The sequence below is a fragment of the Halichoerus grypus genome, chromosome 5, assembly GCF_964656455.1.
Source record: "Halichoerus grypus chromosome 5, mHalGry1.hap1.1, whole genome shotgun sequence".
NCBI classification, from domain to species: Eukaryota; Metazoa; Chordata; class Mammalia; order Carnivora; family Phocidae; genus Halichoerus; species Halichoerus grypus.
In genome coordinates this window covers 140,422,488-140,446,893 of record NC_135716.1, presented here as the reverse complement: position 1 = coordinate 140,446,893, position 24,406 = coordinate 140,422,488, and the positions used below count along the sequence as shown (strand labels likewise).

The window sequence follows — 24,406 nt, the reverse complement described above, 5'->3', positions numbered from 1 at the left end:
GAGGAAGTAAAAAAAGGCCAATTTAGTAGAATGCAGTCCAAAAGGGGAATGGCAAGAGATGGGGTAAGAGATTCCAAAAATGTGGAGCCTTGTGAGCCTTGGAGGAAGGCATCCGAAGTTTTCCTCAGGGTAATAACAGAAAGCCACTGGAGGGTTTTGAAGAGGGAAATGTGATGTTAGCTTTTTAACATGCAGTTGGCTTTCAGCAAGTATCTACCATATAGCAGGTGCTTATGTAGATACCAGAAATGCTCTGTTGAACAGAACTGTGGCCCACAAGGAAATTACAGTCTGGGAAGGAGGAAAGCAGATGGTGTCAGTAAAAGATAGCAGTAGAGCCTGTCCTGTGCACTCTGGAACTACAGATGGTTTTTAGGGAAAAAAATTCCCCGTGATCAAATCATATTGGGGCTTCATATTTCATACTTCCTTAGAGATTCTCAGTGCGCACTAGCATATTAAAGTGTCTGAGAATCATTGCGGTATAGAAACCTGTCTCGGTGCAGCTTGGCATTTCCTGAACTTACTTGCATCAAGATCTGCTTTCAAATAACAGCAGCTTTTTGAACCCGTTGTGTGTGAACCACGCTCTGGTAAACACTGCATTAAGGAAACGTGGCAGTTAACTTAGATGCTAGGTGTGACAGCTCCTGAGAGGGGATCTAGCTCAGTTCAGGTGTGGAAGGGGCAGGGACTCAGGGTGGCCTTCCTAGAGAAGGTCATCTCTGAGTTGCTTTCTGAGGAGTGAGTAGAGGTTAGGCATGTGAAGAAGCAGGGAAGGATGTTCAATGGAGAAGGCACAGCTGGAGCAGACATGGAGACCCAAAAGAAAGCACATGATCATCCTAGGAAGATAGATTTACAGATTCCAAGAGGAAGAGGAAAAGTTTGTTACTTTCACACCTTAGGGGAATAGTTGTTTTAAAATGGAGACGGAGTAGAATGCAATCTTCCTCATCTGGATTTTAGTCTGAATGCCAATTTCGGCCGTCCCCTGTTGCCACTGTCTGCGCTTCGCCAGTCCCCTTTCTGCACCTTTCTCCTCCTATGGTTTGCACACGCGGTGCAGCTCAGTCTTGGGAAGGCCAGGCAGCAAGCCCCTCGCTGTGCACCTTTGTCCTGTGTGTCAGATGGCTCAGCCTTCCCGGAAGTGTGGGTTTCCTGTTCATACCTCCAGCTCCATCGGCACCGAGCTGTTTCTGTCTTCACGTTGTTTCTGAATACTCTCACACTGCACCCCGTTTTCCCTTCCACATCCTTCCAGGTTCATTTTTTATTTGTGCAAGGCAGCATAATTAGAGGATGTCACATTTCCCTGCGAGAGAGAGTCTCACGCCTTGCGGGACCCCAAGCGAACTGGAAAGGTTCGCAGATGCCAAAGGGTCTCCCTCCTGTGCAGCCAACCCCTTCCGTTTGATATAATAGAGGTTCTTTTACATGGGTTATTTTTGCTTCATTCTTATCAGGTGATTAATAAAAATTGCCCCCACTTAACTTACTGTCTATTGCGTACCAGACACGATAATAAGGATTTTGCGTTAATCGTTTTTATTTTCACACTCTGAAATATGTGTTTATGAACTCTGTTTTCCAAAGGAGGAGAAGGCCGGAGAGTAACTTGCCCAAGGTCATTCAGCTCGTTACAGAAGAAGCCATCACTTAAACCTCGGGGGCAGTTGTAAAGGTCGCGCATTAGTACATAATGCCCTTAAATGGTTTAATTGTAAAAGCATTTCTTTTGGGAGGAGTCTGTGCTTCCATCTCCTTGGGCATCAGGATCACCAGGGAGTTTTTTAAAAAATAAGGATTCTAGAGTCTTCCTTCATAACCATTGACCAGAAGTCGGGGATGGGGACCCAGTGATAATGCAAGGGTTCTCATCAACACTGCCTGAGGGGTGACTGCCGGCCCCCCTCCCCCAGCCCCGCTGAGTTTCTGCCTCAGTGGGTCTAGGGTGGAGCCTGCACCTGCGCTTTCGCTACAAGCTCCCAGGAGCTGTTCACACTGCCTGTTGGGGAACCCACTCTGATAAGCTGGCCTAATGCAGCAGGTGAGAAATGAGGGAACAGGACGGGGATAAGAACTGGAGAGTTGGCGGCAGGAACGCTCATGCCTTTTTCATTCTTCCTTTTCTTTTTGAAGCCCTTGAGGTTTTATTTGGTTTTGACCAAACATTTAAGTTAAGAACTAGGAAGGGTGATACCCTAGAGTAGGATTTGGAGCCAGGCAGCTGGGATCAATTCCCAACTGCAGTGCTTAGCAAGGCTCCGTGCTTCAGTTTCCTCTGTTGAGAAACGGAGATGCCAATAGCTGCCCCCCAGGCATCGAATCAGTGATGGTTCCGTCCTCATCTCTTCCCTTCCCCCATTCACCTCGGGGTAAGAATAGTGAAAACCCAGAGGCTCCACTTTGCTGTCTTTAGTTCAGGAGGTTATTCGCGCTATGGAAGCTAGCTGTGCTCTGCATTTATTTTGTGAATTATTTAGGCCTGGTGGAGCTGGTTTCTCTTCGGCCTCTTTTGCATGCTCCTGCAATTGTTCCCAAGAGGAACTGCAAGGCGCGGGGAAGACAGTGGAATCCTGGAGCCTCTGCTGGATAGTTCGCTGGGTCGTGGCCTGGGTCACTGGCTCTAGGCCCGGGGGAAAGCAGTACCAGCCTTGCATTGCAGAGGGAGGCTGCAGGTTATCAAGCAGAACCGTAGCGAGGGAATTTGCAAGTGCTGCATTTAGGATAGGGTAGTTTTCCCAGAAGGAGTGGGTAGAACTAAGAGCTTTTACCTGGGCCTTGCAAGGGGAGTGTTTTCACTCATTTGGCTGACAGAGAAGAAGTGGGCTTTCTAATCAGAGCAACTGCCATCTTAAGTCCAATCCTGATGTTTCCTGGAAGGTGGGATTCAGACAAGTTACAAGTCCATCTTGTGTTTGGATGTCTTTATCTGCAGGGTGGGGGTAGCCGCCCTTCCCTCACAGGATTTATGAGTTTCAGTGAGGTAAGAGCTGTAAAGTAGGGTGTCACACCTTGCGTGGATCACAGCTAGCACTTAGTACAAAATAGCCCCCTTCCCTTGTATCATGATGTCCTCTATATAACTTCCTTTATATGGGGGGGAAAGAGAAAGTAACATATTTATGGGAAATCAGTTAAGGGCTGTGCAGTGTGCTGGGCTCTCTCACGTCCATCATGTCATTCATTTTTCTAGCATTTCTTCTCTGTACTATTCTTCCCATCTTAGACAAGGAGAAATAGAGCAGTGACATAACCCAAAGTTTTAGGGCTGGTAAATGTTGGAGTGGATTTGAACCTGAGCGTCCCGAAATTCAACACTTAGTCTAGTTCTATTCTATCTCACACAGCAGGGAAACTGGGAGAGCATCCATCAAAGGAAGGAGATTCAGGTTGTTTCAGATTTGATTTTTCAAGCTAGAGAAAATCGTTCATACTTTGCCTTGTTTTTCCAGTTCCTCGAGGATGTGAGCTACCGGGTTGGAGGATATCAGGCACCTGTTTATTTATGGCTTCCCCTGTTAAGTGAAGGGTAACAGAAGTGCCATTCCTAAGTTCCTCAAAAAGCCATGATGCCATATGGCAAGCATGCATGTTCAATGATGTTCTTTACAGTATTATTTATAGTAAGAATAATTAAATGACAGTGTTGGGTTTTCCCTAAGTCCTGTGCTCCTAGAAAATCGTGAAGGTTAATAAATGCCGCCACGCCTGGTGCTCCAGAGATGGCCTACAGCAATTACTCTTCCCCATTTGACTTTGAGAAGACTCCTGAATACCTCCCTTGTTTACTTGGGACAAGACCAGACACAGACTCTCCAAATTCCCTTTCTCTGTCTTATGAATGATTAGCTGACCTGCGTGTCCTCACTGATCAATTGGAACAAAATGCTCGTTAACCAAACATTGGTTAGGATTCTGCCCTTCCGCCGGGGCCCTAAACTTTGCCCCATCCTCACCCTGGGCCAGGATACAGCCCTCCTTAAGAGTCCTACACTAGTCAGGGCTCTCCAGAGAAACAGCCCGTGTGTGTGTGTGTGCGCGCACACTTGTGTGTTCACACATGTATTGTGTGCACATGTACTGTACAGTGAATTCACTCATAAGAGTGTGGAGGCTGGCAAGCCTCAAGATCTCTAGGGTGAGTTGGTAAGCTAGAGACCCAGAAAGAGCTGATGTTTCAGTGCAAGTCACAAAGCAGGATAAAACCCATATACCAAACTGAAGATTGTCAGGCACAGGGTGCCTGGGTGGTGCAGTTGGTTAAGCGTCCAGCTCTTGGTTTCAGCTCAGTCATGATCTCAGGGTTGTAACAGTGAGCCTGGCATCAGGCTCCCCATGGAGTCTGCGTGGGATTCTGTCTCCCTCTCCCTCTGCCCCTACCCCCCCTGCCATGCACGCTTTCACTCTCTCTCTCTTTCAAATAAATCAATAAATCTTAAAAAAAGAAGAAGAAGAAGACTGTCAGGCAGAAAGGATTTTCTCTTACTGAGGAGACCCAGACTAGGGAAAGGTGTCAACCTTTTTGTCCTACTCAGACCTTCAACTGATTAGATGAGACCCACCCACATTACAGAGAGCAACCTGCTTTACGCAGTCTATTGATTTAAGTGTTAATCTCATCTAAAACACCCTTGCAGAAACATTCAGAATAATGTTTGACAAAATATTTGGGACAGAATTGTAGCTTACAGATCCAAACTTTTAGACAAGGTGATACATAAAATGAACTATCACAGGTCTCTCCCTCAAAATATACTTACCTCAGAGTAAAACACTCTCTGATCTACTTTCAAGTCACACCACTCTTTTACCCCATTTCCCTACATTCTTTCTCGCCTTGTTTATTCCACTGTGTAAAAGAAAGACCCATTTTGTCTAACTCCTGAGACAGTTGCAGATCTTGTGGTCACAGCATTCTCCATATTACAATAATTCCCCTCCCCAGCTGCAAAACCCCTTTACCTCCTTATGGTAATCCTTACTAAGCCTTTTCTTACTAAGTCTGGATGTGTTTTTAATTTGACAAACATACTAAGTGTCTAGTACTAAGGGATTGGTTAAATAATATGGTACATTCAAATTACAGAATATGATACATTTTCAAGAAGAATGTACTATACTCATTGGTGAGTAAAGATGTCTATGACATACTATTGAGTTCAAAAGGCAGAATATAAAATTGCATACTTATATCATCCCTTTTATTTACAATTAAATATGTGTGTATCTTCATATTTTGCAATGGTGGTCTCTAATTCTTTCTAACGTTTCAGTTGTAGTTATCTCTGGGAGGAGGAAAATTAAGGGGAGGGTCTTTTCTCTTGTCTTTTTGTACTATTTGAATTGTCTGTAATGAAGTTGTATTGTCTTTGTAAACTGAAGGAAAACCACATTAAGTAATAGCTTCATGATCTCTATTTTTGTTTTTAAAAAAAAATCAATTCTGATCATACAGACGAGGGCCCAGTGGACTGGCCTCTTGGATGCCCCTCTCTGTGGATGTCCACCCTTGATCACCTTCCAGATCTGTACCATCCCAAAGTCTTTCCCTGGAGACAGTGCCAAAGGGTAGAGTCCTGCACAGTTTATCTGTCTCTCCTCTCAGCTCCATGCACTGAAACCTGTTGGAGCTTGGATCTCCCTCCCTCTGCCCTCAGTGCTCCCTCTGGAAGCGGCCCCTGTGGCCACTGTGAAGGGATTTGATGGCTGGGGACACTTCTGGGCTTTGGGCCAGCCTTCCTTTTCCATTTTGCCTAAGGTCCTTCATTCTCATGGGTCTTGTGTCCAAAGAATGAAAAACTTAAAAACTGGAGAAATCAGATTCTATTTCATTGACGAAGCTTGAAGCTTCCATCTTGTTAACACTGGAGCGTTTTCCCCACAGTCTGCATGAGCCTCCTGCATTGCATAACATACACACTGGATGACATAGTTGGAGATTTAAATGACATTAAGTGAGAGCATCAGTTTTGGAATCTTCCCCTGCTGAATTCCCATGGCAGTGTGGGTGAGGGCTTCAGGGATTTTACTCTAACATTTTGGCTAAATGCCAGCCTGGCAAATTCCACTCCTTTCCTTGGATGCTGCAGTGCCAGCCGTCTTCCTTCACCCAGGGTGAGGTCATTGTCTCTGTGATTGAATAGTGGACACTTTCTGCTTCTTCAGCTCCTGCATTACAGGAAAGCGTAAGAGGAGGGGCTTAGTATTACAGCTCCAGACTCCCATTCCTCTCCTCTTTCATGTTTCCAGATTGGCAGTCTCTACTGTAGGTTAAGTTTTAGATTCAAACCTCTGTTCCTCAGCCCCTTATATCTTGATGTCCCTCAAGTGTCAGCACTAGGGCTCATCGCTCTTGAACATTCCCTTCTCTCCTTGAACTAGATCAGATTTATAGGCTAGGGTTCTGTGAAAGATTCCTTTTGGGAAAAAAAAAAAAATCTGGTCCTTGGAAGAAAGTTTAAAACCGATTGCCGCATTTCATTTCTTCATATATTTGAGATGTTTCTGGGCTTTAGTGATAAAAGAATCTAACATCTTGGGATAAACACAATAGCAACAACAAACTTAGCCCTTTGTCTTTCTATGCTGTGTTTATTGTAGCCTGGCTACTGAACCACAAGGGCTATTAAACTAGAAGTGAGGTCCCATGGCAGCCTCTCCTCGCCTGGTTGAGTTCTCAATGCAGTGCTGTCTTCTTTGTGTAAGTTCATATCTACGCATTTATTTCCCCTTGAAGGATCTCATGCACAAAGACCCTGGTCTTTTGAATATTGTCTCTGTACTGTTGAGTTTTACCTACTAAACCAGACTGAAGGGATACACTGTCGTCTGCTTTCCATATTCTGTCTGGTAAATGGTTGGTTGTCAGGACAACGGCATAGAAGGTGGAGGGTCATTGATAACCACATGAATTCTTTAAACAAATATGATGAGAGCAAATCCCAGTCTGTCCTTGAAAGCAGTACAAGAAGAGGAAAGGTTTCAGACAGGTCCTTCCTTTTTATAAATTTGATACTCCCTTTAAAAATGATCTGCAGTTGAAGTTGCTTATACTTTTATTAAAAATCCTGAATAAGGGCATCGCCTTTGTTGGACAGTATGTTGCCATTCAGCATATGAAGTGTGACTTTTCCAGCTGCCCTTTGGAGCACCTGCCAGTCAGTGTCTTGCCAACTCCCAGAGGACAGCATGGTGGCTCTCTGTTGTCTCTCAGTGACAGGCACATAGAATGAGTGCCTGATGCATATCACAGGAATGAACAAATGGTCTCAAATCTTCATGGTGTCCCTTATAGATGGGTTTAATGATTTATAACTGCAAAACAAACTGAGCTCAGAGAGTTTAAGTAACGTTTTCCAAGGCCCTTAAAAGCTTGGGGGTGGGGGGGTGTGCACAGAATTAGAACCCAATTCATCCTGACTCCTAAGACCGCACTCTTTTCATTACAGCACACTGCCTTGCTATAAAACATACAAAAAGGAACAAACATTTTAAAAGACAGAACGTTTCTAAGATGAAATATATGCTTTTTAAAGCAAGAGTGGAAAACCTTTTTCAAAGGTAGAATCGTGGAAAAAAAAGAAATAATATGTAATTTAGTATTCATTGAGAATAAGCAATTAATTCTGCCCTCCAGGGGTGAATTTATGTCTAGCTTATTTGCACATGAAAGTACAAGATTGGCTTCATTTATATGAAAGTAAGACATCTGGTTGGGAAGTGAAAAATTTGGTCAATTACCTGAATCATGTTTGGTCTACATGACAAAAAAGCCCCAGATGTCTTCAAATCACCAGATGTTTGGCTTGTGTGGTGAACACCGGACCTACTGACTTTTTCCACATGAGAGCTTGTGGTTCAGTATCCTGTAGATTCACCCCTTGTTAGGAGGTTGTTAGCATTCTGTAAACTAGTAGTTTGCAAACAGTAGTCTAGACTAGAGACCCGACACTGGCCCCTGACAAAGGGGTATGTGATAAGATGAGAAAATTAGGTCATAGAAGCATATTGTATTTAATTTTTTTTAAATGTTCTTTATCTTGAGATCATCTCCTTCCTGTCTTTTTAGTGATAAAACATTCTGTTACATAATCCTGATTCTAATGTTTGGGGTTGTTTGTTTGTTTGTTTGTTTAAAGATTATTTATTTGAGAGAGAGAGAGCACAAGCAGAGGGGAAGGGCGGAAGGAGAGGGAGAGAGAGAATCTGAAGCAGATTCGCCACTGAGCACAGAGCCCTAAGCGGGGCTCGATCCCACCACCCTGAGATCATGACCTGAGCTGAAATTAAGAGTCAGACACTTAACTGACTGAGCCACCCAGGTGCCCCTCTAATGTTTGTTTTTAATGAATCTTTGGGATTAAAGGAAAAATAGAGGTGCCTGTGTGAGTCCCACTTTTCTTTATGTGACTTCTTTAGTAGATTCTGAAAAAATAAAACCAACCCAAACTGTGAAGGATACTGCTTTAAACCCGTTAATTTCTTCAGCACAATGATAGCTAAAATATTTTTATTTCCCAGATTTGTCTTTCCCTCAGAGTGGGGGAACTGTCTATGTCCAAACTGTTGTCCTGGGTCTTGAAAGCATTGGTCATCTTAACAGTCAAGACTTTTGCTGACAAAATAATCATTTTTCCTCATGAAACAAACATTTAGTCCTTAAAATAACTCCAAAGAAAACACCTTCTGCACTTTTCACTCTGGAGACTTGCCATGGAGATATGACTACAGGGGGACACTTTTTGTGCTGGAAAACTGAATTCCATCACTGTGAATATTTTAACAGCTTTCACAGTCTCTGTGGTTTGCTCTCATGACCCCAAAAGCATATATCTCCACATGCTGTAACATCAAGGATCTCTCCTCAAGCTTTATAAACTCAGCCCGAATGAACTGAGTAACCACTATATGCCAGGCGATATCACATAGACCAGGAATACAGAATTGTTGTAACCATTATAATATCTCCTATTAATTGAGCATTTGCCACATGACAGATAGCATCCTAAAGTGCTTTATTTGTATTACTTTGCTTGATTCTCAAATAATATAATAGCGTTATTGTAGCTGTTTTATAGGTGAAGAAACGGTAGCAAAGAAATTAAATCACTTGCCCACCATCACAAGGCTTCCCACCTTCTGACCGGAACTGCTAAACTGCATGCCTCCTGCAAATACACCTGTGACAAGAGCGATACCCTCAAGGTGGTTATAATCTAACATGGAAGAACGAGGCAAAAGGAAAAAAGTCATTATGTAGAACAGAATGATGTAATTCCAAGAAACATGCTGTGGGATTGTAGAGGAAAAAAGTGATTAATTATGATCTACCCAGGAAAGGCTTTTGGAGGTGGCCTTAGGCTAGGTGAGAGCAAAATAGGGCATTGGCAATTATCTAGAGAATTAGGTCACTGTGGGTGTCAAAGTGGATGATTTCAAGCTGAAAAGCCTGCACTGTATGCTCTGAATAGTTGAGAATCGGCAGCCTACACCGCTAGAATCCACTGGATTTTGCCAACCCTCTTGTTTGCCCTGTGACTTAGAGTCCTGGCTTGGGTGAGCTTCTTGCCCCAGCTGGGGGTGGGTACAGGCTAGTATTGCCACAGCAGGAGTGTGGAAAAGTGTGGCCCCGGGCTTCGATCTAGACTCTGCCACCACAGCAGGGTGGCCCCAGAGAAGCCACCTCCCTCCCTGGCTTTGATTTTCTGTCCTGCAAAAGGAATATGCTAAGGTTGATGGTCACAATGGGCCATTCGCAGGCCAGGGTCTCTGTTTTTGGAACCTCCCTAAGGCAGTAAAGGAAGGAGCTAGAAGATCTGAGCATGCTGGGATTTCATGGCTCTTAGGGGTTTGTTCCTGGACATGACCCCCCAGGGGAGCCTCTGCAAATGAAACCATTCCTTTTCTGTTCATGACTCAACAAACACTTGAGATCATTCTTCCTGGCTCCAGTATTAGCCCCTTCTAATCTACATGATCTAGAAGGGAGATCCTCGACTTTGGAATCTGGGAATCCTGGATTAAAAGCCTGACTGTGCCCCTCATCTGATAGGTGACTGGACAAATTAAATAACCTTTCTGTGCTTTTGTTTCTACAGCTGCAAGGCAGTGATTCTAATACCAGCCTCATAGGTCTGTTGCTTAGCATGAAAGGTGAGAGCAACTGAAAAATGCCAAAAACATGACCAGAAAGCCTGTAGGTTTTGATCAACAGGCACTATTATCATTGTGATATTTATCTTCCTAAAATACAAGTTGTCTGCACCACTCCTTGGCTCACTGACCTATATAATAGTTAGCAGTTGCCTGTCAGAACAAGTCCGAACACCTTGGCCTGCTGTCCATCCTGCCTTCCTCAGACCTACTTAGCAATGAGACCTGTGGCTTTTCACCTGTAGGTTCACCACTGTCCACTTCTTGAATCAGACTTGACTAGCCAAGGAGCATTTAAGAGCCTTTGTTCCACTAGATGGTGATGTCCACAATGTGTCGGCACCATAGCATCCGGGTGCTTAAGTGAGAGACGTGGGCCTAATGGTCCCCATTTTCTAGGCATACGCATAGGTCTTGATACCTTACATTGTCTCTGAGTTTGAGAGATGAGGATGTGTTACTGGTGGGATTATGTTAGGAAACACATTCCTCTTCTCTTTACTCTCCTAGCTGATACTCAGCATCGTGTGTGTGTGTGTGTGTGTAATATTTTTGTCTAAGTTATTGATCTGTGTCTATGGTCTTCTCTTTTTAAAAGAAAGCTATAAATTCAGTTGAATGGATATTACCGAGAACTGTTCTGGACACTGCTGTGTCCTAGGGGGAGGGAACCTGAATGCAGTGATAAATAAAATCATCTTTGAGTAATTCTGTGTTTAGCAGGAGAGAGAGGAAGAGAAAAGCATGGGGAGAAAACAAAACATAGTGTAAGGGTCATTTAAAATTTGATTTAAACTATGTGATATGTTTATTAAATACCACCTGTAGGTCAGAATATAAGACCAGAGATATAAAGATTTGTAAGTGACAGTCCACACCACAGAAGAGCTTACAAGATAAAATATTTACAAGATATAATTCAGAAGAGGTATTGGGTGAGAATCCTGTGTCTACTGAAAGTAAGCCCTGGGAGGGTAAGGAACTTCTCTGTCTTGTTCCTTAATGCAGTTTCTGCATCACAGCAGTGCCTGGCACAGAGTAGGGACTCAGTAAACACTTCTGTAATAAATAATGAATGATGAGGATATTATCAGAAAGTTTTACATTTAGTCAATAATGTAAGGTTTAATTCCTAGTCAAAATGAGGTCATTTTTAGGAGGCAAATGAAGGGCAGTGAAGAAATTAATGTTTCAGAAGTTGTCTTTCACCAGATGGCAGAGCATGTCAGGTTTGAGTTTTTTGTGAATTTCTCTGATTGAGTGAATAGTTCTGGATGTCTGTGACTCCTATTCAGGAATAAGAATTACCGGAATGTCCTTCAGTCTTGTATCAGTTGTGGTTCTAGAAGGCTCCCTGATCTAACCCGCCTAAACGGAGATCTCTACAGAGGAATTTAGGTGCTTGGTATGGGTCAAGCCCCTAATACTGTCCATTCTTTGAAAGTATCAATAGCCAGTCTACTGGCTGCCATATGCACATGATGCTATTATGTCTTATTTGGTGAGTGTTCATGCTTTACCTAAGTCTGGAGCTCAACCAGAGTCAGGAACAGGTCGTAACCACCTGTAAAATCACCCCAGCCCAGAGGATGCCTGCATAAAACGACAACCTTACATACACCACTGTGTATAAAGATAACTTAAGATTAACACCAGCCTCTCATTGGCGAGTACAAGAGTATACAGTCCTGTTTCTGTTCCCCCACTCCTAAACCAGATTGAAAGTAGCTTCAGTCCCAAAGCACTCAGAGAGCCTCAACTGCTGGCAAGGCCAGGTTAGAGCGCTGTCCCAGCCAGTCTGGATGGCCTGTTGACCTTGGCAAAGCTGAGCAGGGACCAGTGCCCCTATGCCAGGCACAGAGGAACCAGGGTCGCATGCCACCCGTGCCCAAACGTCTCTCTCTCTGACATTTCCAAGGACATGAGCCAACTTTTTCCCTGGGTTTCATCTCCTGTTTGTGGGGATACAAAAGAACATTGAACCTTCCAGTTAATAACAATGCCCCTCCCCCATCTCCCCCTTCCTGGAGAGGATCACAGTTCTGTTGACGATTATAATGCATTTTCTGTCTCCCAGCAATCCACATAGTCATTAATTTCTGCTGCTGACGTCAGGAAAGAGGATTATGTGTGTGTCTGAAACTGTTCCCAAAGTGCTCATTAGTCATAGATAATTGAAAAACTGGTAGGGAAAGATTTGGTGTAATAGTAGCCCCCGCCTGTGAAGAGGGACTTCAACCACCAGATAATTGTAGGCTCCAGCTTTTGACCGCTCACACTGCATCTGCCCGTCTGAATAGGAATTCAGTGGACATGAGCCCACAAACCTTCAGAGTGATTACTTTTTTATACCCCAACATGAGAGTGTGTTGATAGGGACAGAAGCCAGCCAAATCAAGAAAAGAAATGAACTGTCCTTGGACCTCTTCTGCCTTCAGGCTGACGAGCAGGGTTTGGAAAAAGTGCCCAGGATACTCCTTAACTTCATTTTGCTTTTATTTTAACTTTAAGCTAGTTTGTTTTGATCACAAAAGAAATGTGAGGTCATGGTAGAGAGGAAGCACAAATCTTAGGGAAAAGTCCTACCCTGGGTCCCAATCCCTGCTATAACAATATTCTGCATACTTTTCTAGGATTTTTCTGGAAGTAGACGTGCTTGTATTTTTGTCTACTTTAACAAAATTCACAAGTGGGATCACACTCTGAACACTATTCTGTATCTTGACGATTTACCAAATTTATCTTGAACTTCCCTCCAAGTTCATACCTTAATTCTTCCTCATTCATTTTGATGGCTGTGTAGGATGTTTCTGGATACATGTGCCCTAATTTGTTTACCCTGATTTAAGGGGGAAACACCTTTAAAAAATTTACATGAGAAATGTGTGTTCAAGGTAGAAGAGTTTTAGAAAGTATAGGTTGGTAAAAAAAAAAAAAAAAAAAAATAGTAATAATTTTTCATCCAGAAACAAACAGTTTTCTTTTCTTTTTCCCCCAGGAATGTATTTTTACAAATAGTCCATCTACCCTCTTTGTTGTTCTTTTTTTTTTTTTTTTTTTTAAAGATTTTATTTATTTGACAGAGAGAGACACAGCGAGAGAGGAAACACAAGCAGGGAGAGTGGGAGAGGGAGAAGCAGGCTTCCCGCGGAGCAGGGAGCCCGAGGTGGGGCTCGATCCCAGAACCCTGGGATCATGACCTGAGCCGAAGGCAGATGCTTAACCATCTGAGCCACCCAGGCGCCCTTTGTTGCTGTTCTTAAAATGAAGTCATACTAGGCATAATGTTTTGCAGCCTGCATTTCAGTTGGCTTCATAGTTTTACAGATAAAAACTGTTTCCTATTCTAGCCTTTCTCCACTGTAGGTTTATCTTCTTAAAAAACAAATCTTAGTACTCAAAGCTGTTGGCTGGCAGGGCCTCATGGCCTTAGTTGGGGCTCCTTACCCTGCTGGAGGCCCACACTTCTCTGCTCCTCCCTAGTGCTCCTTTTGCCAACATACTGAATGCCTCAAACACTCTGTGCCCCTCGGGGCTCCCAGCAGTGAACCGCTTTTTGCTCTAATGGCATTCATCTGCCCTGAGCATTCTAGCTCTGAAACCAGCTATCTGCCACCTATCTTACCAGACTGGGTTCAGATGTCACCTTCATCTGGATTTCCTGCACTCTCCTGGGCCAACTCACTGTCCCTCCTCTGTGCCCTGGGAATACCATGTACATTCCACCTGCCGAGCCCTTGATGAGAGGCCGAGAGCCCTGGTTTGCCCAGACCACTGTGTGAGCCTCTTTCACTTACACCCTAGCACCTCAGTGTTGCCACCACTGTTCCTGAAATGTTTGTTAAGATGCGTGGATGAGTGGTGGAACAAAGGCTAGGAGAGACAGCCAATGCTGAGGCTGTGAGGTCTTGATTAAGTCTGGGAAAATGTATGCTGTGATTAACTTAATTTTATGATCAAGGAAGAGCCGAAAGGAGGATTAATTCCAGAACAGTTGTCAAGGCGCACTAAAGCTTGTTTCTGACAGCTCCTGTAATCCCTCAGATGCCCCTCTGGCTGATAAACTTAAAGCATGATCTGATGGGGTGATTTCTCAGCGATTCCTGCCTTTTCTAGCACCTTCTCTTATGCCAAGCTGTTTGTGTTTGGTCTTGAAATAAACAAAGCTTCTTCCTGCTTTTGGCCCAGATAGACTATTCCTGAAAGGTGTGGTTCCAGTTCAAAGGAGGATGTGAATCTTTGTGCATGTTTATTTTCATTCCAGGACCACTGGCCTGTGGAGAAGGCCTGGCTGACTGCCCTAAGTTGGGTTCTCTGGCAGCAGATGCTGAGATAGATTTGGGGGTACTACAAGGTAGTTATTAGGGGTTGCCATCTGTGATAGGAAGGGGGAGAGAGGAGGACTGGGCAGAGCGAGGATTAGAGCTGTAATACAGCCCCACGCCCCTTGGCCAGCCCAGAGAGTGCTCTGGAGTGAGTGGTGCCCATCAGAGTCCTTCTGCTCCCAGTACGCTAGGTCATCGGGTGGGGCTGCCCTGGGACAGGGGTCACCTCGGCACAGTGGCCCACAGGTGCTGGCAGCTAGCAGCTTTCTGCTGATTTGACCCCCCTTCCTGGGCCGCCAGTCCGTCCTTAATGGGGATGCAGGCGGTGTCTCCATAGCTCCCATACTCCCTGTATCCAGGTGACCGCCGTGGCCTCTCACTGCCTGCTTCACAAAACCTCTCCTGTTGCCTGCTTCTGCATCTCCCTTGCCCATTCCTTGATGGAGGTCCTCATCTTTTCTCTTACCAAAATCGCTTCACAAGTGTTCTCCCTAACCCTCGCTGTCTTCTGCTGCCAGTGCTCCGGAGAGATCTGGAAAAGTGCACAGATGCAGCCACCTTGCACCCTGGCTGTAATGCTTCTCCAGAGGCTCGCAGTGAGCTTCGTGATGGAGTTCGGACGCCTCTGCCGGGATGGCAGTGCGTGCCTTGTCCGCCTTCCATCTCCAGCCTTATCTGCCCCTTCCACCCCCAGCTCCTGTTCCTCCTTGCGCAGCCCGTTTGGCCGTCTCCCGTGTTCCTTGGCTTTTGCTCCAGATGCTGCCTGTGCTGGGAAATCTACCTGCAGTCTTCCAGAAGCCCTTCTCAACTGCTGCCCAGAAGGCGCCCCAGAGTGCCCCATCTTGCTCATCCTCCTCCTGTCCGGACTCTTTTGTTAAGGAAGATTATACCCCTTCTGTTTGTGAAGCTCGGAGATGAAGGTGAAACATTTTTACCTTCCTATAAAAATTAACCGTTTAAGAAAAATCTGAAGGTAGTGAGCATGATTAGCATAATGTTTGTTCTAAAAGTACTTCTTTGGGGGCACCTGGGTGGTTCAGTCGGTTGAGCATCCAGACTTTTGATTTTGGCTGGGGTCCTGATCTCAGGGTCATGGGATCGAGCCCCGCCCATGGGGAGTCTGCTGGAGATTCTCTCTCTCTCTCTCCCTCTCCCCCTCCGCCCCTTCCCCCACCCACATGTGCTCGCGCTCTCTAAATAAGTAAATAAAATCTTTAAAAAAGGAAAAGTACTTCACTTTTCTTCATTCACTTAAAAATTTTTTTGAATAGATATACTCGTATGTAATTTAATGAATAAGAGCACAGGTTTGTGTCCATCACAGTGGAATCCATGGCCTATACTCCAACACTTGTGGGGAATTTACTTTCCCTGTATAAACTGACTTTCCCCATCCATCTGTGCCATGGGGACAGTAGAGTATCCTTCACACGGGGTTATGACAACCAACTGAGAAAATGCATCATATGCCCTTAGCACAGTCCCTCAAACAGCAGTGCTCAGTAGAGACAAACACTGCCTGTTACGTGGTGGATACTGGATGTAGTGCCATACTTGAGATCCTATGTCTCTGGAGACACATTGTCCCCAGCGAAGGGCACCGCTCTCCTTCAGGTTTCTGATGGCTTGGGCATTCAGAGTAGGTGAGAAGTTCTCCTTGCTTTCCACCCCATCATAGGAGCGTCTTGACTTGATCTTCTAGACCAGGGCTATCCTATAGGAATATGAGCCACATACATAATTTAAAACTTTCCAGAAGCCACATTAAAGTAAAAAGCAATAGGTGAAATTAATGTCAGTGTATCTTATATAACTTAAAACATCCAAAACATCATCTCAACGTATATTTGATGTAAAAGTTATTAATGAGATATTTTACATTCATTTTTTGCCATACTTTTTCGTACAAAGTCTTTGACAGCTAATGCATATTTGCCACTTAGTACATCCCAATTTAGACACTAAATTTTCATTGTAAATATTTAGATTTCTTTTTTTTATTATGTTGGTCACCATACAGTACATCATTAGTTTTTGATGTACATTTCCTCCATTAACATTGAAAATGTAGATTTGCGCACCCAGCGTGGTTTCAAATGTACTTAAAATGTTTTTCAGTAACAGAATCGAGTATCAGTTTTTAAATTGAAATGAATTAAAATGAAATTAAGTGGAAAATTTAGGTCCTTGCATTATTCCAGCCACATTTCAAGTGCTCTGTCTGCATGTGCCGAGTGGCTACCATCTTGGATGGTGAAGCTCCAGAGCATATTGCAGGGGTTTCAGTCTTCTGCTTGCTTTTCTTAGCTAGACTTTTTTCAAATTCAATTATAGAAGAAGCTCATTACCTAAAATGGATAAAAATGGTGTCATGGAGGGGTTTTTTTGTTTCTAATTAGAGGAGTTTGGTGAGCCACTCACCTTCTGCTTCCCTCAACCCCCACCCTCCCCTCCACCTCCAGAAGTCCTGAAACACCTCAGCCTACCCGTGGAGCTCCATGGAACAATTAACAAGGGGTAGGCATCTTAGCACTGAGCAAACTGCTGACCACACGTTCAGAATCTTAGAATCTTGGAGCTCAGAGGGGTCTGAGCATATATGTGGGTCCACGCCGCCCCCTTGCAATGCAGAAATACTTATTATATATTTCTTGGCAGGGGGAAGGGAAGGACTCAGCCTCTGCTAAACACCTGAGAACAGATGGATTTCTTCATTGTATTCTGACTTTCGTGGCTCTCTGTGTCCTGATCTCATCTCCCTAACTAGGTTGGGTGCAAGGACTGCCTTTTACAGCACCACAGCGCCCACACAAAGCAAGACAATCAATAAATTCTTAACTGAAGGCCTGACTGACTGCAGGAATTCAAGGTCACTTGAAATATCAGGGTCGCGGCATTGCACAACTCCAAAGAACACCATTCAGATTGTTTTCTGTGGTTGTGCAAGTAGCAGCCTTGTAAAAGTTTGCAAGGTTTAGACTGGGTTCTCTTTTCCAACGGAGAAAAACTTTCAAGACATTTTATATTGGAACAAAATAATCCCCTCCCTTATCCTCTGACAGGAAGCAACTACACAAGTAAATGTTCTCAACTTCCTTAGGAATGTATGTTAATCAGGGACCAGGTGTGGACGCGTATGTGTGTGTGTAAGGTATGCTGGTAGAGCTGCTGCGCGTTAGGGACACTTTAACCATTTTAACCTCGTCTTCAAGAGGCCACTGTGTTTATATCTTTTGGAATTTCCCGTGAATGGAATCTTTCTCCAATTTGAAAGGTGCCTTAGAGCTCTTGATTTTGTAAAGGACCGCAGAGCGTGACACATAGGAATCAAGGACATGCACCTAAGTCACCAAATGAGCAAAAGGACTGTTGGTGGGTGCATGGTTTTTATCTTCATGATGTTGACAAAAGGCAGAAGAGAGGGGAGGGAGTGGAGAGGTTCTCTTAAGAAAACCCTATGTTCGCTTTTGTGTTTTTCAAACTGACAGGTGTTTGTTTTTCCTCCTGTCTACCCAGGAAACCAAGTGCTGCCTCCTGGAGCCTCTCTTGGACATGGGCTCACACCAGAGGCAGCGAAGGACCTTGGCCTTCCTGCTGGAATTGCCGTAGCAGCTTCACTTATTGATGCCCACGCGGGAGGCCTAGGTAACCGCTCACTCCGGGTCCGTGAGCAACACCGGGTTCAAGTGGAATAGTCCTCAGAACCAAACACGCTCCTTTCCTGTTTTTAAAGCAGGGATCAAGGGCTGGTGGTTCAAGATATAGAAACAAAAAGCCCTTTTACAATTAGGCATTTGGATAGAATTATAGAACTTTTTATCAAATGTGGACTTTAATTTTATTAATTTCTCCATACAGAATAACAGGGGAAGAAATGATCTGAATCAATATCTGGACGGTTCTTTGGTTTACTGAAAATTTGAAAAAGATATGTTAACTTCCAGCTAGCATGTATGGTGGTGGTGTATTTACTTTTATGTTTTTTTCTGAAGGTACTCCAAAACCCTGACGAGACTAATTGATTTATTTTCATAATTTTGGCTTCTATCCTATATCCAGTTACTTTGAGTGTAGTCTTGATTTCATCTCCTAAATAACTCTCACATCTGGCATTCAAATGTCTTCATTATTTCAAAGACTCATTGAACACTAACTGTGTCCTAGAGGTGGTGCTTGGGGGCACTGAATTTAAAACCAAAGCAAAAACCAAGGTATCTCTTCCATGAATTTTAATAGGCGGACAGTGAGACAAGGTTACAGTCAAGTGTGATGACTCTCTTCTCCTCTACATCCTTAGTGCTGTCCCTTTCTTTCTTTCTTTCTTTCTTTCTTTCTTTCTTTCTTTCTTTCTTTCTTTCTTTCTTTCCCTTCCTTTCTTTCCCTTTCTTTCTTTCTTTCTTTTTCTTTCTTTCTTTCTTTCTTTCTTTCTTTCTTTCTTTCCCTTCCTTTCTTTCCCTTTCTTTCTTTCTTTCTTTTTCTTTCTTTCTTTCTTTCTTTCTTTCTTTCTTTCTTTCTTTCTTTCTTTCTTTTCTTTCTTTCTTTTCTTTCTTTCTTTCTTTCTTTCTTTCTTTCTTTCTTTTCTTTCTTTCTTTTCTTTCTTTCTTTCTTTCTTTCTTTTCTTTCTTTCTTTCTTTCTTTCTTTCTTTCTTTCTTTTCTTTCTTTCTTTCTTTCTTTCTTTCTTTCTTTCTTTCTTTCTTTCTTTCTTTCTTTCTTTCTTTTTTTCCTTCCTTCCTTCCTTCCTTCCTTTTTTTTTGGGGGGGGATTTCAGATTCTCAATATCTCTTACTTCCACTATAGCCATATTTTTTTTCCTAGCCCTTCTTTCTAACAATCTTTTTGTCGTTAATTATGGTTAAGACTTCATACGATCAATGTAGTTGGTCATGACCATTGGATTTTTCAGAATAGATTTGACTGAAGTAGAAAACATCAGAGTGCATGTCACATAGTAAGAGTAAACACTGTTTTTATGGAACATACGTTTATATTTTGTGTGTAGTGCATGTGCATACTGGCCCATGATGAAAATGAATTTACTATGGATCATAGTCAAAGAAACTTTGAAATGTATCCTGTTCCATACTTTGTGTCAGAGGTTAGAGGTGTCATTCAGATACTTATACTGACTTGTGCTCCCAGAATTCAGTTTGTGTAAACACATGTGTATTTCTATTCCCAGACTGATGATCGGTCCTCTACTTCTCTCTCTAGCTAACTTCTACTCTAACTTGAAGATTCGTGGCAGACGCTTTGTTCTCTGCATAGCCTTCCATGGAGCACTCAGATTTATTGTAAAAATCTCTAAGCTGTACTTCTTTCAACACTTTTATCTACCCCTAGTGGAGAAATGATCTACATTGGGTTGTAATGACTGATTTATCTGCTTGTCTTTTCTAATGGACTTTGAGCTCCTTGAGGGCATTATATTATTAATCTTGTCTCACCTGTGCCGAGCCCTGGATCAGGTTCCTATGGGTCCTTGATAAATTATTAAATGAGTACAGTCACATTAAGGCAAGAATAAGGTGAAATGGCCTTCACCTGGAGAGTGGAAGTTCATGGTTCCTTAAGCAACAGGATAATAAGCAGTATCTGGTTCTTCTACATAGTTCACGGACTTCCAGAGCAGGGTAGTGTGCTCATCAGTCTACGAATGTGTCTGACTTGTTCATCTTTATGTGTTCAGGATCTAACACAATGCCTGAGAAGTTGTAAACAGCCAGTAACACATGTGGGTTGGTTGACTGGTAGATAATACTGAGTTATAGACAAGGGTGTTTCTCTCCCTTTTCAATGTGAGCAGTGTGTGCTTTTGATTAGAATGGCATGATTTTGGTTTCAGAGAGCAGGCACAGAAAGAACTTGTGGTCTAGATAGATAGGGTGTTTTCCTGTCCCCTCATAATCCTGACATCCTGTACCATGTTTGATGCCAGGGAATCTTTCTCCATCATGCTTTTTCAATGCTTACGCTTTTTCAATTTGTTTCACCCATCCACCTCCACCCAGGTGCCGAGCACTGGGCTTGGACCACTGCACACTGAAAGACGGGCTGTACCTGCGGGGGCTCCTGGTTCAGTTTCCCAGACCTCCCGAAGGGACGAACCAGAGCACCCTTTTTCACTTCTGGCGAGCGCTTGCTGTGCCCTATATGGCACCTGCTATGTGTAGATACTCAGAAAGTGTTGGTTGAATTGTACTGGGAGGAATACAGGCTATTACAGGACCCCCCCCCTTTTCCTAAATCAGAGACGTTCAGTGATAGGAATTTTACCCCCCGAAGCTTTGGCTGAGGCTTTTTATTCTTTTTAATGCTCATCAGTTAATGAGTTTCCCTTGTATTTTCCACAAGGAAGTTCTTTATGTGGAAAGGTAGAATAAGGGCTTTGGATTCTTTAAGGGCTAAGCGTAGGGGCCGGTGGTGTCTGGGAAGGCACAGGAAGGGGCTTCTCCAGCAACTGAGAGACAGTCAAGATGGTAACTTTGACCAAGTTTTATCCTTTGTGTACTTTCTGATACTTCCTCCTCTCCCCTTTCAGCCAATTCAGGGTTAAGGTATCTGGGAAGGAGAGGAGGCCTGGAACAGAGCCTTCCTCTTGCTTCTCACCCTGCCTGTGCCCTCCGCAACCCCGAAGGTCTTGGAAAGATCATCCACCATCCAGCCGCATAGTCACTAAAGATATGTACCGAGTGCTTGCAATCCTGCCAGTTACTGGTCTAGGCACTGAGGGGTTATGGCAGTGAACAGAGCCGACAAAGCCCCACTCCTTCTGGAGAGAAAATTCTGGTGGTTCTTTCCTGGCTTGCATGTTCGTTGCTTTATAATACTGGTTGGAGACAACTGTTGTTGTGATGTTATAAATAAGGGCTCTGAACATGGAGTCTGAAGATCTGGATGTAAATTCTTACTCTCTCCACCTGTGTACATTGGGCCAAATATCCTACCTCTTTGCTCCTGTGTTTCCTCTTCTGCAGTAAGAGAGAGCAATGCCGCCGCCCCCCCCCCCCCCCCGCGCCGGGTTGTTAAGAGAGCCGATGATGTGAGTAGGTAAAGCAGCCAACGTAGTAGCTGGCCTATGGTAGGCACGTTATTATGAGGCATCTCTCTTTGGTTTTCTCACTCTGGAATCACAATGCCTGACGCAAAGAGCTTTTACATTGGAAGTTCTCTGAGTTACTATTGTAGTAAGAAGTGTACTAAGAGAGCTGTCTTCTTTTTGGATAAGCAGTTGGAGAAGAACCTCAGGCTTCTGGACTCTGTCTGCCTTCCCCGAATGTGCCCTAATTCTCCTTGCTGGGCACTTGGTGACAGAATGCAGGATTCACTGCTTTAGATTCTATATAGGTGGAGGTCAGAAGCAATCTCAAGAAATGGGTAGATGAAATCCATGCTAAGAAGTTGCTGAATGTCAGGTTAAGAACCCAGCTTTGGAGGTCAGAATTGGAGGCCATGCAAGCCTCTTGCAAACAGGCCTTGACAGTTATGGCCCCTTCAAGTGCTGACCTAGCATGACCTACCTTGGACCCTACATTCTGACTGATAGGAGGGGTCAGCACTCTGCTTTGGAGAAATCTCCCTGGGCTCTCATTCTCAAGGGAGCCTGGGACAGGAGGATAAAGATCAAAGAGGCAAGTAAAATTAACCCATGCTTTTTCCAGTTCTGGAAAAAGAGGAGGAAGGACTTTGTGGGAATAAAAATCAAAGATTAAAGAACATTTTGTTCTTAAGGTGCTGGTTAGTAAGTTCTCCAACAGACAGCCAGAAGATAGGAGTAGCTTTGTTTGCTCTTTGTGGGGCTGGTTCTGGCCAGAGCTCCTGCTGCTGATATTTTTCTAGCTTATAAAAATAGTATTAACTTTGTTCCAGGTCTGTTCTTGGCTCCAGCACCCCAACTGTCCTGAAAGGCAATAACAACCCGATTTCTGTCTCAGGTTCCCTTCTCTCGGTTGTTCTAAATTTATCAAACTCCTGATTATCCCTCAAATCTTGACTCCAGTGCCACCTCCTCTGGGAGCCTTCCCTGACTCCCTCGAGCTGACTTAAGCAATCCTTCCTCTGTTCCTGTGTATCTTGGACTCGCTTCCCGTTTACTCTACATGTCACCAGTCTTGCATGTGCATCATGGTCTCATTTATTAGTTGTCAGCTCTTTGAGAGAAAGTACTGTGTCATTTCATCCTTCTATCCCGGCAGCCTGCACAGGGCTTTGCACGTGGAAGACCCTTAACACATGCATGTTTAGTGACTGAGTGAATGAAAGGAATGAGTGCATCCCCTCCATGAGGGACGGATGCTACAACTGAGAGAGGCAATTATCCCTACACAGTAGCTGTGCCTGGCTCGGTTCTTCATGAAGCAAAAGAGTTGGGTTTGGGCACTCCCTGATCCACTCCTGGATGTCTGGAAATGGGTGTCCTTTGTGTCCCATCATGTTAGCAGGTGTTGGCTAAGAGCAAACTTTGTGCCTAGGTTTAGCATTGCTCTTTCCTTCCAGATACTGGATTCTTTGCCAAGTGTTGAATTAGTATAAATTGTTTATCTGAGTTGCAGAGTCAAACCAAAAGGAGGATATTTGAATTCCTCCCTCTCTCCTTCCCTCCCTCCCTTTCTTCCATTCTTGATTTTTCTCAATAGCAGAAGAATTGGTTTAACCAGTATGATAAAAAGAGCTTCTGGTCCATGCCCTCCTATAGCAAAATATAGTTTATTCCAGTGAGCAGTAAAATTTGTCAGCTACCTATCTTGCCACAATCAGTGGTCTAGAAGCAGTGCTGATTCTCAGCACAACTTTATACATCCTATTATTTTGTTCCCATTTATCAAATGAAACAATGAGGCTCACAAAGATTACCTGACTTGCCCAAAGCCACACAGTTAGTAAGTGGTAAATCATTTAAATCCATGCCTTCTGATTCCAGAGCTCACATCCTAATTACTGTGCTATATGGAATGGCATATCTATTAAAATGGGATCCAGTCTACTCTTGAATTTGACTCTTAAAAATATTTTAGCAAGTAACAAATAGTAACAAAAGGATTTCAGTAAATATCTATTGATGACCAATTACTAGTTGTTGGGAGTATCAGGTGAATATGAGAGAGAATTGGACTTCTGGGAATTTCTGGTCTAGTAGAGAAAATAAACGTTCAATAAGCAATGACAATTATATGTGCCAAGTTGGAGAGCTTCAGAAAAATATAGAATATGCCCCAAATTGGGACTTGAAGAATTATAAAAGGATCTCTAGAGGACGTGGTGTCTGGTGATGTAAGCACAACATTTCTTGCCCCATTATGGTTTCTTGGTAAAGCAGAACTTACTTACTCTTTGTAACTTTTTAGCTTCAGTTAGGCTTTATTCTTTTTTTTTTTTTTTAAGATTTTATTTATTTATTTGACAGAGAGAGACACAGTGAGAGAGGGAATACAAGCAGGGGGAGTGGGAGAGGGAGAAGCAGACTCCCCGCTGAGCAGGGAGCCCGATGCGGGGCTCGATCCCAGAACCCTGGGATCATGATCTGAGCCGAAGGCAGATGCTTAATGACTGAGCCACCCAGGTGCCCCCCAGTTAGGCTTTATTCTTAATAATCATACCAGCAATGACCACATCAGCATCATTAATAAAAACAAGCATTAGAACCACTACTCTTATTGGCACCTCTGCTATTATGACCATTCTTCCTTGCTCTCTCTTGCCAAGTGCTCTGCCTGACCCTTTATCTGCTTTATCTCTTGTCCCTCACAAGAATCCTACTCCGTAGAGGTTATTTCCTGTCTTATACATGAAGAAATTGAAGGCCAGAAGCAGAATACTTCCGTAATCACATAATTCGTGTCATGGCAACATCTGAGCTTGCGTTTGACTCCAAAGCTCACCTTCTGTTTCTCTAGACCAGTGGTTCTCAACCAGGGCTGATTTTAAC

The 24,406-nt window shown here is 43.6% G+C and overlaps 1 protein-coding gene across 15 annotated transcripts in view; it reads left to right on the top strand.

Annotated features, from left to right (window-relative positions):
- FGGY (FGGY carbohydrate kinase domain containing) overlaps positions 1–24,406 on the top strand; it is a 426,891-nt gene that overhangs the window by 168,289 nt on the left and 234,196 nt on the right. For 14 of the 15 annotated variants that reach the window (XR_013448163.1, XM_078073063.1, XM_078073070.1 and 11 more), the window contains one exon: positions 18,000–18,128. The exons of the other annotated variant lie outside the window; for it this stretch is intronic. Coding sequence is in view for 13 of the 14 variants with exons in the window: in XM_078073063.1 (XP_077929189.1) it covers positions 18,000–18,128 (129 nt within the window). In the remaining variant the exon portion in view is untranslated. The remainder of the gene's footprint in view (positions 1–17,999; positions 18,129–24,406) is intronic. 15 annotated transcript variants of the gene reach the window in all.